At 38.8% G+C, this 15,213-nt stretch overlaps 1 protein-coding gene across 1 annotated transcript in view; it reads left to right on the top strand.

Moving 5' to 3' along the window:
- Nucleotides 1-15,213, top strand: part of LOC134531267 (uncharacterized) — a 141,543-nt gene that overhangs the window by 110,403 nt on the left and 15,927 nt on the right. Inside the window, exons 2-4 of the mRNA XM_063366959.1 lie at nucleotides 1,000-1,074; nucleotides 8,610-8,781; nucleotides 12,218-12,716. Coding sequence (XP_063223029.1) covers nucleotides 1,000-1,074; nucleotides 8,610-8,781; nucleotides 12,218-12,716 — 746 coding nt within the window. The remainder of the gene's footprint in view (nucleotides 1-999; nucleotides 1,075-8,609; nucleotides 8,782-12,217; nucleotides 12,717-15,213) is intronic.

Here is a 15,213-nt window from a genome sequence, read left to right as displayed (position 1 = left end):
CCTGTAAAGTTCATATTACACTGCTCGTTCAGAACTAGAAAAAAATAATACAAGTGAAATTTATTAAGGACGTAGTATTTTCAAAAAAAAGAGGCTTGAGGATCTTGGCAGTGTATTAAAATTAAAAAATAAGACCTCTACTTGTCAGAAGCGATTGGCAGACTACAGGACGATTTATAAACATGCAGATAATAAGACAGTATTCTACGGATTTGACGCTCTATGTGTGAAGGTGAAGTGACTGTACACGTGGGAGGCGCTCCTCGTTCCTGAAGAAGAGCCAATGTATTTAGTTTCGTGGGAAATAATTCACATGATTTTGGCAAGGTTCGCCCCGTCCTTCATTTCCAACCGGGACCTACATCATAGTCGCGCGAGGTCATCCAAAAATACCGCCTTTTTTATGGGTTCCATTTACAGCTGTGGTGGAGGCTGGCTAGTCCTAGTTCGAGAGAATTCATTGCAGACATAAGTGAAAAAACACACACACACTTGCTAATGTCATGTCTATTAACTCTTAACAAACAGTTCATAATGAGGTAGATAGTCATATTTACGCTTGTAAAAATAAATTTATTCCGTCGCAAAAAGATTTGTTATCGGCGTTAACTCCATTACATTATTTAGAAAGGGCGACATGATTTATTTCAAAACACAAAAGGAAATCGGGAGAAAGAAGTATTGTGACCACCCAAAAATTAAAGTTTTGATTTAGTCCCTGCCAAATTCATTTCTGATAACACCAGAATAATTTTATGATGTTCACGAAGTGGCTTTATACTGACCGCCAAATTTTTAAGAGGTAAATAATTACTTATTATTTATATGAGACGAATTAAACGATTCAGTAGCAAAAGGTAAGTCAGAAGACGAAAATGTTGTGTGCCTCATCGTTATTCGTCAGCACAGACAAAGCTGGGTCTGCAATACGTGTGGCGTTGGAGAAGACAGTTGCGTATAAATCACTGCGGGGCTCATGTCTGTTCTTTGTTGTTGCAGGGAGGCGCGGACTGTTGGTACGCCTGCTGGAGCCGTCCCCTTGCGGCCGGGACAACCTGTCCTCGACTCTCGCTGGTAAGACGATATATGAAGTGCTTAGAGGCGTGCGCGGCAGGGGGTGGGAATGGGTGATCCTAAAAAATTAAATCATTCCCACGAAAGGAAAAAAGAATATGAAAGCAAACAGTAGGCAAAGTGGTTCTATATAAACCCCCCCCCCCCCCCCCCAATTTATTTTTTTCCAAAATGAAATTCTGCGTACGCAGGCGTTATCCTTTAGTACGTAGTACTATGTCATATAGTGATTCGCTGACGTCACTTAGCTAGAGTTGCAATTGGCCGATAGTACCCAGCTAGTTCGGGGAAAATTATTGAATCTAGGAGCCCCCAGATAATTTTAGGCTCAATCTACCACGGATCCATTTAGTAGGTCAACCGAGTCTGATAACTTAATTTCTTTTTTCAGTGGAGTTTAAGGTTCCTCTCATGGCTGAACTAGGAAGGTGTGCCAAATTCTACCACTTGAATTTTTTGGCTCTCGTGATACAGTGGCTTGTTTTTGTTCCAAGGTCGTATATAGCTACGCCCTTAAGTTTCGTTTTACTTTTTCTTGGCCCAATGTTTTCTAACAGGCGTAATTGCTCGCTGAAAAGTCACTAATTGTACCACGACGGCGACTACAGAGTGTGAAGTAATGATCCTGACTACAAGTGTTCGGAGCTGGGTCGTGCGGCTCGTGTCGTGGAATGTAACACGGGAGCTGCGGAGCGAGGCGTCGCGGTGGTCAGGCACCGGACTCGCAACTTCGCGGGACCCGGGTTCGAATCCCGAACCGACCGTCGTGGCTTGTGTTTCCCGTATTTTCCCGAGACCACTGCGAGCAACACCTCGATTCCTGTCGTAACATCCACGGTCCGTGTCGTTACAAACCGTCTCCAATCACCTAGTTGTCGAGAAGGTGTTACTGCGTGTACTCAATAGACGTAGATTACAGAGGTGCCAGGGGGGGGGGGGGCTCTCTTCCCCCCCAAATCAAATAGCCCCTCTCTTCAAAATTGTAAATGGGAATAATAAACGTTACCCCACGGCACACTTCCCCCACCCCCCGGGTAATACTACAGATTTCGCCAATGCGTGTATTCGCGTTATAAGTGATAGGTACATACTTGGTAAAGTAAAAAAAAACTTTAATTATGCATGCAAATAATTAGTAGAAATAAAATAATAAAAGAACTGGAGTAATAATATAAATACGGTTGGTAAAGTATAAATTCTATCAAATTATAAAAAAATTAAGAAAGGTCAGTATTCAATATTAATTTGAACACCTGTTTTAGTAAATAAAAAAACGAGATACAATTAATAATGTAAACCAAACAAAATACGCTGAATATATGCACTAATTTATTAGTTTTAATTATTAATTAAATAATAATGTAATAATTTAAAATTAATAATGCAAAAAAAAATTTATACACACGGGAACATAACCTCACAAACACTCCCATTAAAACGGCCAGGAGACAACTAAACCTTCCACAGACACTCCCTGCTAGCGACAATGGAATCTTACAAACAACCTGGCGTCGTTATACATACGGAAAAGTAACGTCACTTATATAAATACACTTGAAAATGTTTATAAACACAATTTCTATCACTAATACTCATAATATTTTTTTTATTATATGGACTAGTATTGAATATCAATAACTAAGTATATGATTAAAAGCAAGTTTATTTTTTTTTCTTTGTAGCCTTTTTTTCCCTGTCAAATTTTTGCATGGTGCGCGCACATCGTAAAAATTACTCTCATAATTTTTCATAACGCGCCTAAAGAAGTTCTGTTGCACGATCTTTATGGTCTTTGCGGCTGAATCCCCCTTAATTTCGTACAAAACCTAACCTCTTGTGTTTCATTACGTGGAACTTGGTAACTGAAATAAATGTTCACTACGCAAATAATCACGGTGGTAGCCAGGGTCACCGGGAGGGGTGGAAGGCTTGGAAAGGGAGGGGGGGAAGAGTTACCTTCGGGGTCTGGTTGAATTTCCAGTTTGCGTTTCTTAGGGAACCTTACATGTTATGATACACGCGCAAGTCACTGTACTGTTATGACTACGTTAACGTTTACGAATTTTCGTGGGGTTTAAGTGTTGTACATTAAATAATAGGGCGGTGGCCCGACAAAATTATATGCCCTGAATATAGACGAGGGGGAGGGGTGAAGCCAAGAGGCGAAGAGCATATATTGAAAATAGCTTTTTTTTTTTTTACCATAAGAAAGCACTGAGTGGACCGCATGGCACTCTGTATTTGGAAGAGGAAATGTCCGTTTTGGCCTCACCTGTGTGCCAACACGTGCTGCACCTTCACTCTTCCGGTTAGGGTTTAGAACCGGGAAATCCCGGCACTTTTGGTGTAGTAAAATAACCGAGAATTTAAAATCGATTCCCGGGTCTTACGGTACTTTCGGGATTCGAAACCGACAGCATAAAATTTTGTTTTTATCGCGCTGAGGCTACTTCCACTTGGTGTTCTCTTCTGGCGAGGCGATCATGCGGCCGCACCTCAGTCGCCAGTCTGTGTGCGGACTGCTGTGAGTGCGATAGTGCCTGTGGCTGTTGCGCCAATATTCTTTAAATATTTTTTTCTTTTAAGTTTATTATGAGAATAAATGTTATTTTAAATTAATAATTCTGTGATTTTGCACGCGTTAATAAAGATTTTTAATTTTTTTTTTCAAAGTTAATGATTGAGTGTTTTTGCTGAGAATAAAGTAATGTTTTTCACGTTGGTAGATACTTTTTCTGCAAAACAAAGTTTTAACCAAATGTTTATATTCTTACTTTTGGTCACTAAAATTTGTTTAATCGTTCAAAACTAGCTATTACTACTTCAATCACCGACTGCTGCACCATTAATAAAAAATATATCCTAGCACTTAAAGTACCAAGAATTCTCGGTTCCGGTGAAGCCTGGTACTAAAATTCCCAGTTCTCAAAATCTGTTGCGGTTCCGAACACCGCACTTCCCGGTATGTTGGCCGGAAACGGAGCTGATTGGCCAACTCGGGGGGACCGTCGTCCTCGAAGGACGTGAGAAGCGCCGTCCATGCGCCGGAAGCCAGTGACTCGCGGCAGCTCGACAGAGAAAGTTGGTAGTAGGAGGGGGTGCAGCTATTAGCATAATTCACCGGATCCCGCGCGTGGGAACTGGGATAGCGACAGTCAACTGTCTGCGTGGCGCGGTCGCACCACGGCCTTCGTGCCAGGCTAGCTTGCCGACAAAAAAAAACTCTCTACTAACATTATTTTTTTTACATACGCCATATTGGTTACTTTTTTTATCATAAAAAACCTCAATTACGGATAGAAAATACTGATATGCAAACATACCAGAAACTAGCCAAAATCAGAAAATGTTCATACAAAGTATGTTCTTAGACAGCACAGAGAATTCCTTGGAAGGAATTAGTCAGAAAAAATATCACAGTGTAGGAAAACCACGAGACAGTTGCGACAAGAATAGTAAATAAAAACAAAAAAAGTTCCTTGTCGAACACGGTGACGAACAGACGAACTCAACGATGATACTAAACAGATAAACAGGACACCATACAACGACAGCACGATTGTTCCTAAAACAACTACTGTGTTCGTCCGTGCTGTTGTCGTTGTAGTGTCCAGTTTTTCTGTTTAGTATCATCATTAAGTTCTTCTGTTTTTCGCTGTGATGGCCAAGGACCTTTTCCTCTGTATTTACCGTTCTTGTAACGACTGTTTCGTCGTCAGCCCACTGTGTTCGACTGTGCTGTGATTTTTTTTTCTTATTTCTTATACGGAATTCTCTTTGCTGTATATGCATTTAACTTACTGTGTGTTTACATGTTCAAATTTTTTGTCCTTAATTGAGGTTTCTCGTGACATACAGTGTAAACTAGCAATGACGTATGTAAAAAAAATCTTAAAATCAACATCCTCTATTAAATAACCATGGGGATAAGTACGCGAACGATACTGCAACTGTCATACTAATGACGCTAGCCCAGGAATGTTGAACTCATAAGGGGAACAAAGATTTGTCCTAGTCCATGCCAAGCCAAACAAATGTAACACGGAAGCAGTATTGCGTGCTGTCAGGAAAACAAAATTAAAATTCCAAAATTGTGGCTTGTAATCCCTCCAAAAAAATATTTGTTTATTTGTTTAAGATTTGGCCTTAAATTGTTAAAATATTATTCATGACGAACTTAAAACCACTAGTTTATAAAGTCAATTCTTTTTTGCTTAATTCAGGAGTCTTGGGCACATATGTATTAAATTAACAAAGTTGAAAATTCTAAAATAAACTATTATAATAATTGAATGTCCAACGTGAGGCATCCTCGAAGACCAGTCTATTTCCAGTCCTCGTGGTGTCTCAAATTAACTGAAGAACATTAAGTTATTTAAGTCCAACTTCCGGTTCGAGGCTACGTGCTCCTGCAGGTAGGCAACCTGACTGGCTTGTTAGAAATGCGTGCTGCATATCCGTAAGGGGTTATAAACTTGCTCATACATCCGCACTGCAATGATGCATTTCTTTTATGCTTTAATAATAATTGCTTCCGGAAGTTATGCAGAAATACTTTTGGAATTTTGAATGCGGTTACTTCACTCTTAGTTTACTATTATTTATTGAGATTTTGAATAGTAGACATGTAAAAATAAACTAACCCGTAACAGCCTAGACGTTTTCACGTATACGTTAAGAGTAACTGCCACAAAATTCGTAAAAACTGTTCAACATTGTGATGACTGGCAAAGAATATTACGATTAAATGGTAACTCGTAAATTTTTTTTATTTGTTTCGTAAAAATAAATAGCGCGTATTTAATGTTCTATGAATTTAGCTTTTTATGACTATTTTAATTTGTATGTTTTATTTGACTATTTTTTATTTTATTTAATTCTGTATGTTGACCAATAGTGAATGTCAATAGGCAACATTTACATTTAGCTTATGTACATTAACAGATACAGCACACATAAACGGTAATTTAGTATAAAATAGGATGGTATTGATCAAATAATACGAGACATCAATAAGCAAATAACGTCAAAAATACATTTACGAATAATCCAAAAAAAATATGAAATATAATAACTATTAAAACTTGTGAACAGATCAAATAACTGATTTGTTTCCGATATTATTCAGCTGAGTTCATTTTTTCTAAGTTTCTTCTAAGGTGTTATTTTATAAGTTATTATTGTTGTTAGTGTATTTGTTAGTTCTTATCTATACAAGTTCCAAGTTTTGTAGATTTTTTCAAGAATTCTAAGTTTTAAGTTGTGGCTTTCTAAGTTATGTGTGGATCACTTCCTTCCCTATCGCCCTACTGAGTATCTTTCCTTGCTTTCCTCGGCACCTCCGAGGCTATGGCCTACTGCATTCCAGACTTTTTATTAAGTTCTAACACAGTTTGCATAATTTTAAAAAGGTTCAATAAAATTAATTAAAAAACTAATTTTAAGCTGTATTTTTAAATAATCTCAGAACTAAATAACAGCTATAAACAGCTATGCCCGCAATTTTGTTCGTATGGGTAGAATAATAAAGGTTATTAAAATAGAAAACACGGACAGTTATAAATGTATGTGTACACTAAAGTTATAGTTACATTAAGGCTTCCCTGTAAACTACATATTTTTGTTTTTCTTTTTGGAGCAAGCACAAGCAGTTGAATGGATTCGAAAACATGCTATGTACACCAGATAATACACTTATTTACTCCTAAGTTGACGGTAACACTGAACTAATTTTAAAAAATTCTATAAACTAATTTTAAAAAAAATTAAACTCTACAACTACGTTAGTGCATGAAATTTATCAATCAAAATAAACAAATCAATTGCTATTATTTTTTTAGGTTTTGGAATAAGTTTTATTTATCAATTTGCAAATCCATTGTTTTTAAATTTACAATTAAGGTAGATGTAACGATGCTTGGTATTAGATTTTGGTACCGATTAAAATATCACAATGAGATGAATAATTAATTATGGGGCTATGATATAAAACTTGATTGAATTTCAAAGTCAATAGCACAAGAAGTTTTTGAGTTGAATCATTTCGCACAGAAAAAATAATGGGTGCGTGTTAGAAGTTGTACTTATTTGTCGTAATAAAAAGCTAATTTTAGTTGCAATTCAAATAATTAATACAAATAAAATAATTAAAAAACTGGAGTGATATTATAAACATGTCTGTTAAAGTATAAGTTCAATCAAATTTAAAAAAATTAAATAAATATACAGGAATAAATATTAATACAAATACGCGTATAAAATAAATCATTAAGTTTTGTATAATAATCGAGATGAATTTTAATGGATAATGAATGCCGATTAATATGCTGAATGCTAATTATAATTTATAATGCATATAAACTATACATACGGGAACATAACATCACTTATATTAATATACTTGAAAATACACTTGAATTTTACAAACACACACTAGTATTCACAATTAATAAATGTTTTTAATGTTATGGACGAGTATTCAATATCAATCACTGACGTACATGATTTAAAAGCACATGTGTATGTTATTAGCCTTTTTCTTTCGTTTTGTGAAAATTTCTTTGTACTCATTGTACGCGTTCATGGTAAAAATTAATACTCATAATTTTTTTCATAACGCGCCTAAAGAACTGTAACTTCAAATATCTGTGCACATTAAACTTCGGTTAGGTATCTAATTTGCAAGCATGAGACGTATAGTTTTATCCAGATTTTTTTTCCTAACCTAACTAAAACTAAGTGTATTTTGGAGGGGTCCGGGTTAGGGAGGGACCTAGGTGCGTCTCAGGCCGAAGCCTATACGCCTAGTCATGCTGGGATTATAGCCATGCAGGAAGAGGGTCGCATGCATCGTGTGCTAGGAGGGGATTGGCCAGCCATGGCAACGATTGGCGCCATGACTTAACTCCCCTCACTCTTAAATCTAGACTATAACTAGAGATAGGTTGGGCCCAGGTAAAACCTGCATAGACTAGGGTGACCAAATCATAAACTTGAAAAAACGGGATACATCCAAGGAGGGTTTGGGGGCGATACCCTCCTGGAAAAGGGGGTGTGAGGGGCCTCCATCGAGACGTAATCATTGAAACATGCTCTTGTTTGCTAATTTGAGACCTATAATTCTTTTTCAATTTACCTATGAATATGTAATTTAATTTAAATTGTGAGGCGTATAATAAATAAAAACAATAACTTTGCAGTGAATACTTATTTATTATAAGTATGTCTGACATACTTAAAAACATAATTAAACAAGGTAACTAAAATGGGTGAGTTCAACTGACGAGAAGAGGGGAAGACGGTCCGAGGAGAGGCGCGACAAAAGTGTATCATCAAACCAACGTAAATACGGGACATTTAGGCGTCCCGGGATACTTTTTCGGGACCCCGTGTACGATCGTTAAAAAACCGGGACAATCCCGTTTTTACGGGACGTTTGGTCACCCTAGCATAGACACGGGGAAAACCCTGGGCACATTCATGCGGGATGCAAATTGGCATGCATTGCGTTTCATCCAGAGATGCCCTTGTTGCAGCCGGAGATGGCCGCGCGCCGCTGCAGGTAGCGATCTGCCCGATGGGCGCCTCCTCCCGGGGCCCGCTCGGGGCCCGCCCCCCGCTCCTGCTGGCCGCGGCGCTGCTGCTGCTGCTGGCTCCCGGGACCTCGCCCCTCTCGCTCAGCCACTGGGAGCTCGAGGGCGCCAACGAGTGAGTGCAGCTCCGACCGAGCTACTCAGCGAGCCGTCTGCACGCCGCTCGTGATGACCTGTCGTGCGTGCATCACTGACGAGGATATTAAAATAACTATAGAACCTTAACGAACTGACAGAATTACGATGAAGTTCGTTTCGTCGGCTAGATATCTTCACTGCGGAGACCTGAATGTACAGAAATTAGTCAATACAGTGTGTTGTTAAAAAAATATATATTGCAATTTTTTTTTTAATTTCATGAAATAAGGTTTTGAAACAAAAAAAAAATATTAAAAAAATTGGCTATGAAATTATTAAAATCTTATAAGATAAACTTCTATGGTAATCAAATCTGTAGAACGAAAAATGTATTACAATTTTGAACTAATGTCATTAAAACATGTTATTATGTCATTGTAAAAGAAAATCATTAACATATTCTTTGTTGCAAGATTTGGCTATTATAGAGTTTTTTTTCCTTACGTGATTTTAATAATTTTGCAGCCAAATGTCTTTTTTTTCTTCATATTTGTTTATTTTTTGTTTCAATGCATTATTTTATGGGAAAATGTTTGCAATTTTTTTGAACTATACATAGTATTGACTATTTCTGTGTATTCAGAACTCCGTAATCATAATATCTAGCCGACAAAATAAACCCCATCAAATTATGTGAAGTTATTCACATTATATTATTGTTTTCATATTCTCGTCATACATGCGCTATGCGACATTTCCTATCCTATTAAGATCCATTGCACTTGTCTTTACAAGTTTCATTTCATAGCTTCGTCTTTAACGTGTATTCTGAACTCATTATTTATTGTAAGTGGTACAGGATCCTTTATTTGTACATAAAAAATACAGCACACACAAACGGTAAATTAATACATAAATAACAAGACACTGACAAAGAAATACGAGACAACACCAATAAGCAAATTTAACGTCACAAATACATACATATACGAATAGTCTACGCAAGTATGATTCAGTAACTAGACAAATAACATACAATTACTTTTAAAACTTGTGAACAGATCGAACCACTTATTTATGGGTTTTCCGGTATCATCTCCGGCCGGGTTCATTTGTTAATATTCTAGCATAAAATTGCACAGTCTCCGCTCAAACTCCCGCAGAGGCCGTTACCTAAGCAATGATTGGCGCTTAGAGGCGAAGAAGCGTGTGGTGCGCGAGCCAATGACGTCCTTAGCTCCCACGCGATTTTATAGCTCGAGCACCCTGCCAGGTGGCTCCCTTAAATTCAATCACACCGAAGTACCTTATGTTTTCCGAGTCATCATTATCTACACTTGTTAAGCAACTCTCCATGCCTTCTGTTCTTTGCTTATCTTTTACGTCTCCCCATAGCGCAATCCATAACATGAAGGTATTTGTTAATGGAGAGGGTGTTTGTTGTTATAAAGTTGAAGTCACTCCGGTTAGCAATTGGTTACCAGAACTAACCGTAGATGCAAAAATAAAGTGTAATTATAGGTGTTTGTTTAATAGCTTGAAAGTAAGCCGCTAGAAATAATCATAAAAAATACCATCATTCAGTTTTTTTTAGCGATACACTTATTACAAAAAAAAACCTGTTTTGCTATTCAGATGGGATATGCTATAATCATCAATGTGGAAAATATTGCACACAACTACTTCTTATCGTTTTTACTTCATGATCTATACTGAGGAGACCTAGAAATTTCGCGGAAAAAATCTGGTGCCAGTCTAAAGTTATCTGTACTCGAGCCACATATATATCTTCACTAGACTATAACTGTGTGAAATATCCTATTTTTAGACAGGGTAGTATCAGTTAGGTCTCTCAAAGGTTTCATTGAATATTGGCTTGGGGCAAAAGGATCAGTTAAAAAATTTTCATTGATTGTCGAAGTTGCGTGAAATTCTGTTTCAATGATATACGCTGAGTGACCAAGTGACTTTCTTTTTTTTCTTTTTCTAGATTTTTCCCACATTCAATTCATCTTTGATAACGTAGCCAAGCAACCACTGAGGCCCTGAAATATGTCCAAACACTGCGGTTTTCTTCTTAAGTTAACTTTCATTCGTATTAAAAGTGTGTGTTGATCATCACCTGTACAACCAAACAGACTTAAAATACTCATCTCATTTCCACATCGCATCTTACCACTACTCGCGCATATGAGCACGCACAAAAAAAATGTCAACCCTTTGAAATCACCTTAATTTCTCATAGTTGTGCTTGGAATTCAGCACTGGTTTGCCTTTACAGTGACGGATATCATATACCGGTACGTAGAAGACTAAACTTGCTCCAATATATTGGTTCACTTTTAACTGCATAGTTTATAAGCCCTGCCTAAATTATAACTCCAGTGTCCCTCCACCAGATGGAGAATTAACTCTTCCACTAGGCTCGTGATTTGTATATGTCATGTGTAACCGTAAAACTGACACAGAAATATATACACATATGTTACTTTTATACCTGATATACTTCTTGATGGTTAACGTTTATGCTCAGTTTGGATAAGGAGAATGAAGATTGAAGTGGAATATAAAACTGGATCTTGTTAGGTTTAACGTCAATTTTGCTGGCTATTTTAAGATATGGTTTAGTTCCTTCAAGAAATTTATTTTAGCAAGCCTTTTAAAATCCTCAGAATTTTTGTGATTTTAAATGAATTCTTCTGAAAAAAATTTCTTTAATCATACCACGGAGTAGCCACCAGCATGCGCTGCTACGGTCAATTTTTTTTTTTTTTTTAACACCGGCTATCATCCAGTTCCAGCATGGCGCATAAAGCTCTCCTGAAAATTTTGCTTTTAGTCACTTAAGGCCGAGACACGCGTGGCCTTACCTGATCTGCGTGCTGGCCGAGCGGTCAGTCTCTCACGATTGCAGTTTACATTAGTATTATTTTACAAGATCACGGAGCTGTTTCATGGCGACAAAATGTTTGAAAAGGTTTACAAACAGTGGATTAGGGATTGTAGCACTTGTTTTGGAATAACATTTATCCATCCTTATTATTATTATTATTATATGCGAGTATTATATTAATTAAATATATTTTAAAATAAAACTGAAAGACTGAAACTCCGTACACCGCACCGAGCTGAAGTGTAGTGGGTATAGGGACCGGAAAAAATTCGCGGGTTCAATGACCTGCAGGATGAACTCCATAGTTCTACGTACACACGGTCAAATGCCACCCACTCATTGGCTGCTGTCTTGCGAGACGTCCCAACGTAGCAGCCTGTGGTTCGACAAAAGCTTTGGTCGGGCGTTTCTCATCGGTACCAGAGTCATCCAGGTGAGTTTTGAGCCAATGGCAAAGGCAGCACCGAGGTGTAACTATTTGTATTTTAGCCTATCGCGAAGTGAACTCGCGAATTTTTTCCGGTCTCTCTAGTAGTGGGGGTCGCGGCGACGTGTGGATGTTGTGCCCCGCTGCCCGCAGGACGTGCGACGGCCGCGCCGTGTGCGACTCCGGGGCCAAGTCCCCGCGCTCGCGCTCCCGCGCCGCCGACGACCTGGACTGGCGCGAGCGCAACTGCCTGTGCGACGAGCTGTGCGCGCGCTACGGCGACTGCTGCCTCGACTCGCCGCACTTCGTGCCGTCGGAGCAGCGGCGCGGGGCGGCGTCCTTCTCGTGCGTGGAGCTGCGCCAGTTCGGCGGCGTGTACATGCGCGACTCGTGCCCTCCCGGGTGGCCGCACCGCGCCGTCAGGGACGGCTGCGAGGCGGCGCCCGGAGACTGGAGCGACCCGCTCGCCGCCATGCCCGTCACCAGCCACCGCACGGGCGTCACCTACCGCAACCCCAGCTGCGCGCTGTGCCACGGCGACCTGCAGCACAACACCACGGACCTGTGGGGCCCGCGCCTCGAGTGCCCCACCCTGCACCTGCAGTTCCGGCTGCGGCTGTCCGAGGTCACCAACTCGCTCGTCTACAGCCCGGTACGCGCCCTCCTTACCACCTGCCAAACATGCACTCATTATTTTATTACATATTATCATTAATATTTAATATATTTTCATTAAAAATTCGTTTAGTTAACTATTATAATCCATTGTTAAATATAAAATGGCTATTCCGACCATAGTAAATGATTCACTTCTTTGCTGTAAATAAATTAAAACGTTAAATAATAGCATTTCTATAGCTAGTTGAAATTAAATAAGTCTTTATTTTTTTTCAGAAGAGAAATAAAGACAACCACTTTGGTGATAGGCATCGCCTGGCGTTTTCTATTCCCTGATCCCGGGACATTCGCCCCTTTCTTCAAACTGCGTGCCGGTGCAGCTAACCTGAAAGTTTTGGGATAGTTTTTTTTTTTGGTGGTCACGAAATTCGATTTAAACGTATTCTATATCACGCATATTGGTACAAATAAAATGCTTCTCGACTTAAAGAACGCTCTTGGCGACAGTTGCGAGGCGCTCGGATGACGTGAAATGTACCGTGAGTCACGTCGAGGGGAGGGGGGGGGGGGTGCCGCAATGTTAAAACACTGAACTCACATTCGGAAGGACCGGGTTGGGATCCTGACTGGCCATATTTATGATTACTGTGACAACTGGTTTCAGAATTTTAGGTAGCACAATACGTTTCTGGTTATTTCGAATTCTTGAATACAAGATACCTTTAGATAAAAAATATGGGCCCTGGGAAATGCCGGATCTTAAACTCTTTACAATTTTCTGCAGCTCTTCATCCTCTTCCTGATGAGCCTGAATATTTTTGAAAGCTAAGGTAAAATCGGTTAAGAGTACTTTACAAGCAGCTTCATCTAGAGGTTTATCAACCTGAGTATCATTAAACATGCGTGAAAGGGTATCCGCAACTACATTCTGTGTTCCACGGATATGTTGAACTTTAAACTTTAATGAAGAAATTCTCATAACCCAACGACCAATTTTGCCTAGTTGACGTGGGTGAGCTAAAAGCCACGATAATGCTTGGTTATCGGTTTCCAACAAAAATTCTGCATGCTCTAAATAAGGTCTGAATTTATCGATACCAAAAACAACAGCCAAACATTCTAATTCATAAATTGATGATTTCTTCTCCTGAAAGGTGAGTGTTCTGGATGCAAATGCAATAGGGTGTCTAACACCATCGAACTCTTGTGCCAAAACTGCGCCTATGGCTGAACTAGAAGCATCAGTTTGTAAAATAAAGGGTTTTGAAAAATCCGCCATGCGGAGAACAGGTGGACTCATAATATCCTGTTTCAAAGTTTCAAATGCCTTTTGTTGTTCCTCTCCCCATTCAAATTTCACATTCTTTTTTCGTAAGTGATTTAAAGGGACTGCTTTTTCCGCTAAATTAGGGATAAATTTTCCAAAGAACTGAATCATACCGATGAATCTGGCTATACCCTTGACATCACGGGGTGGTGGAAAATCTCTAATTGCTTTGGTACGTTCAGGGTCGATCGAAATGCCTTGAGAAGAAATTTTGTGACCTAGAAATGAAATTTCCTGAACTGCAAATTTAACCTTTTGGGGATTCACTGTTAAACCTGCCTTTTCCAAACGAGACAGTACTTCATTCAGGTGTTGGTAATGTTCCTCGAAACTTTCGGAATATACCACCAGATCATCCAAATAGTTGTAAACAAACTTAAATTTGATGTCATGAAAAATCTGATCCAATAATCGTGTGAGAACCTGTGCGCCTGTCGCAAGACCGAAAGGAACACGAGTAAATTGGTATAAATTCCATGGTACGCAAAAACTAGTAATTGGTTTTGACTCCTGTTTCAAAGGAATTTGATGGTATGCTGAATTTAGATCAACGGTGGTAAAATATTTTGCTTTAGAAAACCAATGAAATGCCGAATGCAAATCAGGCAAAGGGACAGACTCAATTTCAATTTTTTGGTTAAGCTTACGAAAATCTACAACCATACGTTGTTTGCCATTAGGTTTAGGGACCAAAAATGCGGGACTCGCATACTGTGAAGTAGATTGTTCAATGACCCCTTTATCCAATAATTGTTGTACTTCTTGTCTCAAAAGATTCATTTGGGGAGGTGCAAGACGGTAAGGTTGACTTTTGACATAACTTTTATCATTAATTTTGATTTCGTATTCCAACAGTTTGGTAAGCCCTAATTCTGAGGTTAGAACCTTAGGAAATTGTTCACACAAATTTTTGATAGCGATACACTGTTGATGAGGTAAATGATCCAATGGGTCATGTTCTTTATTACTGTAGCTCTCTGTACTAATTTCTGCAAGGTTATCATGTTGCTGCTTGGTGCCCACAAAACTAATTTTAAGATTAGGTTGAAACTTAAAAAAAACACTCTTTTCTTGCATATCTAGAACAAGTCCAGATTTGGACATAAAATCTGCTCCTAGAATAAAATCTAAAATCACCTCTTTAGAAAACAAACATGGAAACATCCAGGTAAAATGTGCAATTTTCAATTTTATAGTCGCACGA

This window comes from Bacillus rossius, chromosome 3, assembly GCF_032445375.1.
Source record: "Bacillus rossius redtenbacheri isolate Brsri chromosome 3, Brsri_v3, whole genome shotgun sequence".
Lineage (NCBI taxonomy): Eukaryota > Metazoa > Arthropoda > Insecta > Phasmatodea > Bacillidae > Bacillus > Bacillus rossius.
This window is presented reverse-complemented; position numbering and strand designations above follow the sequence as displayed.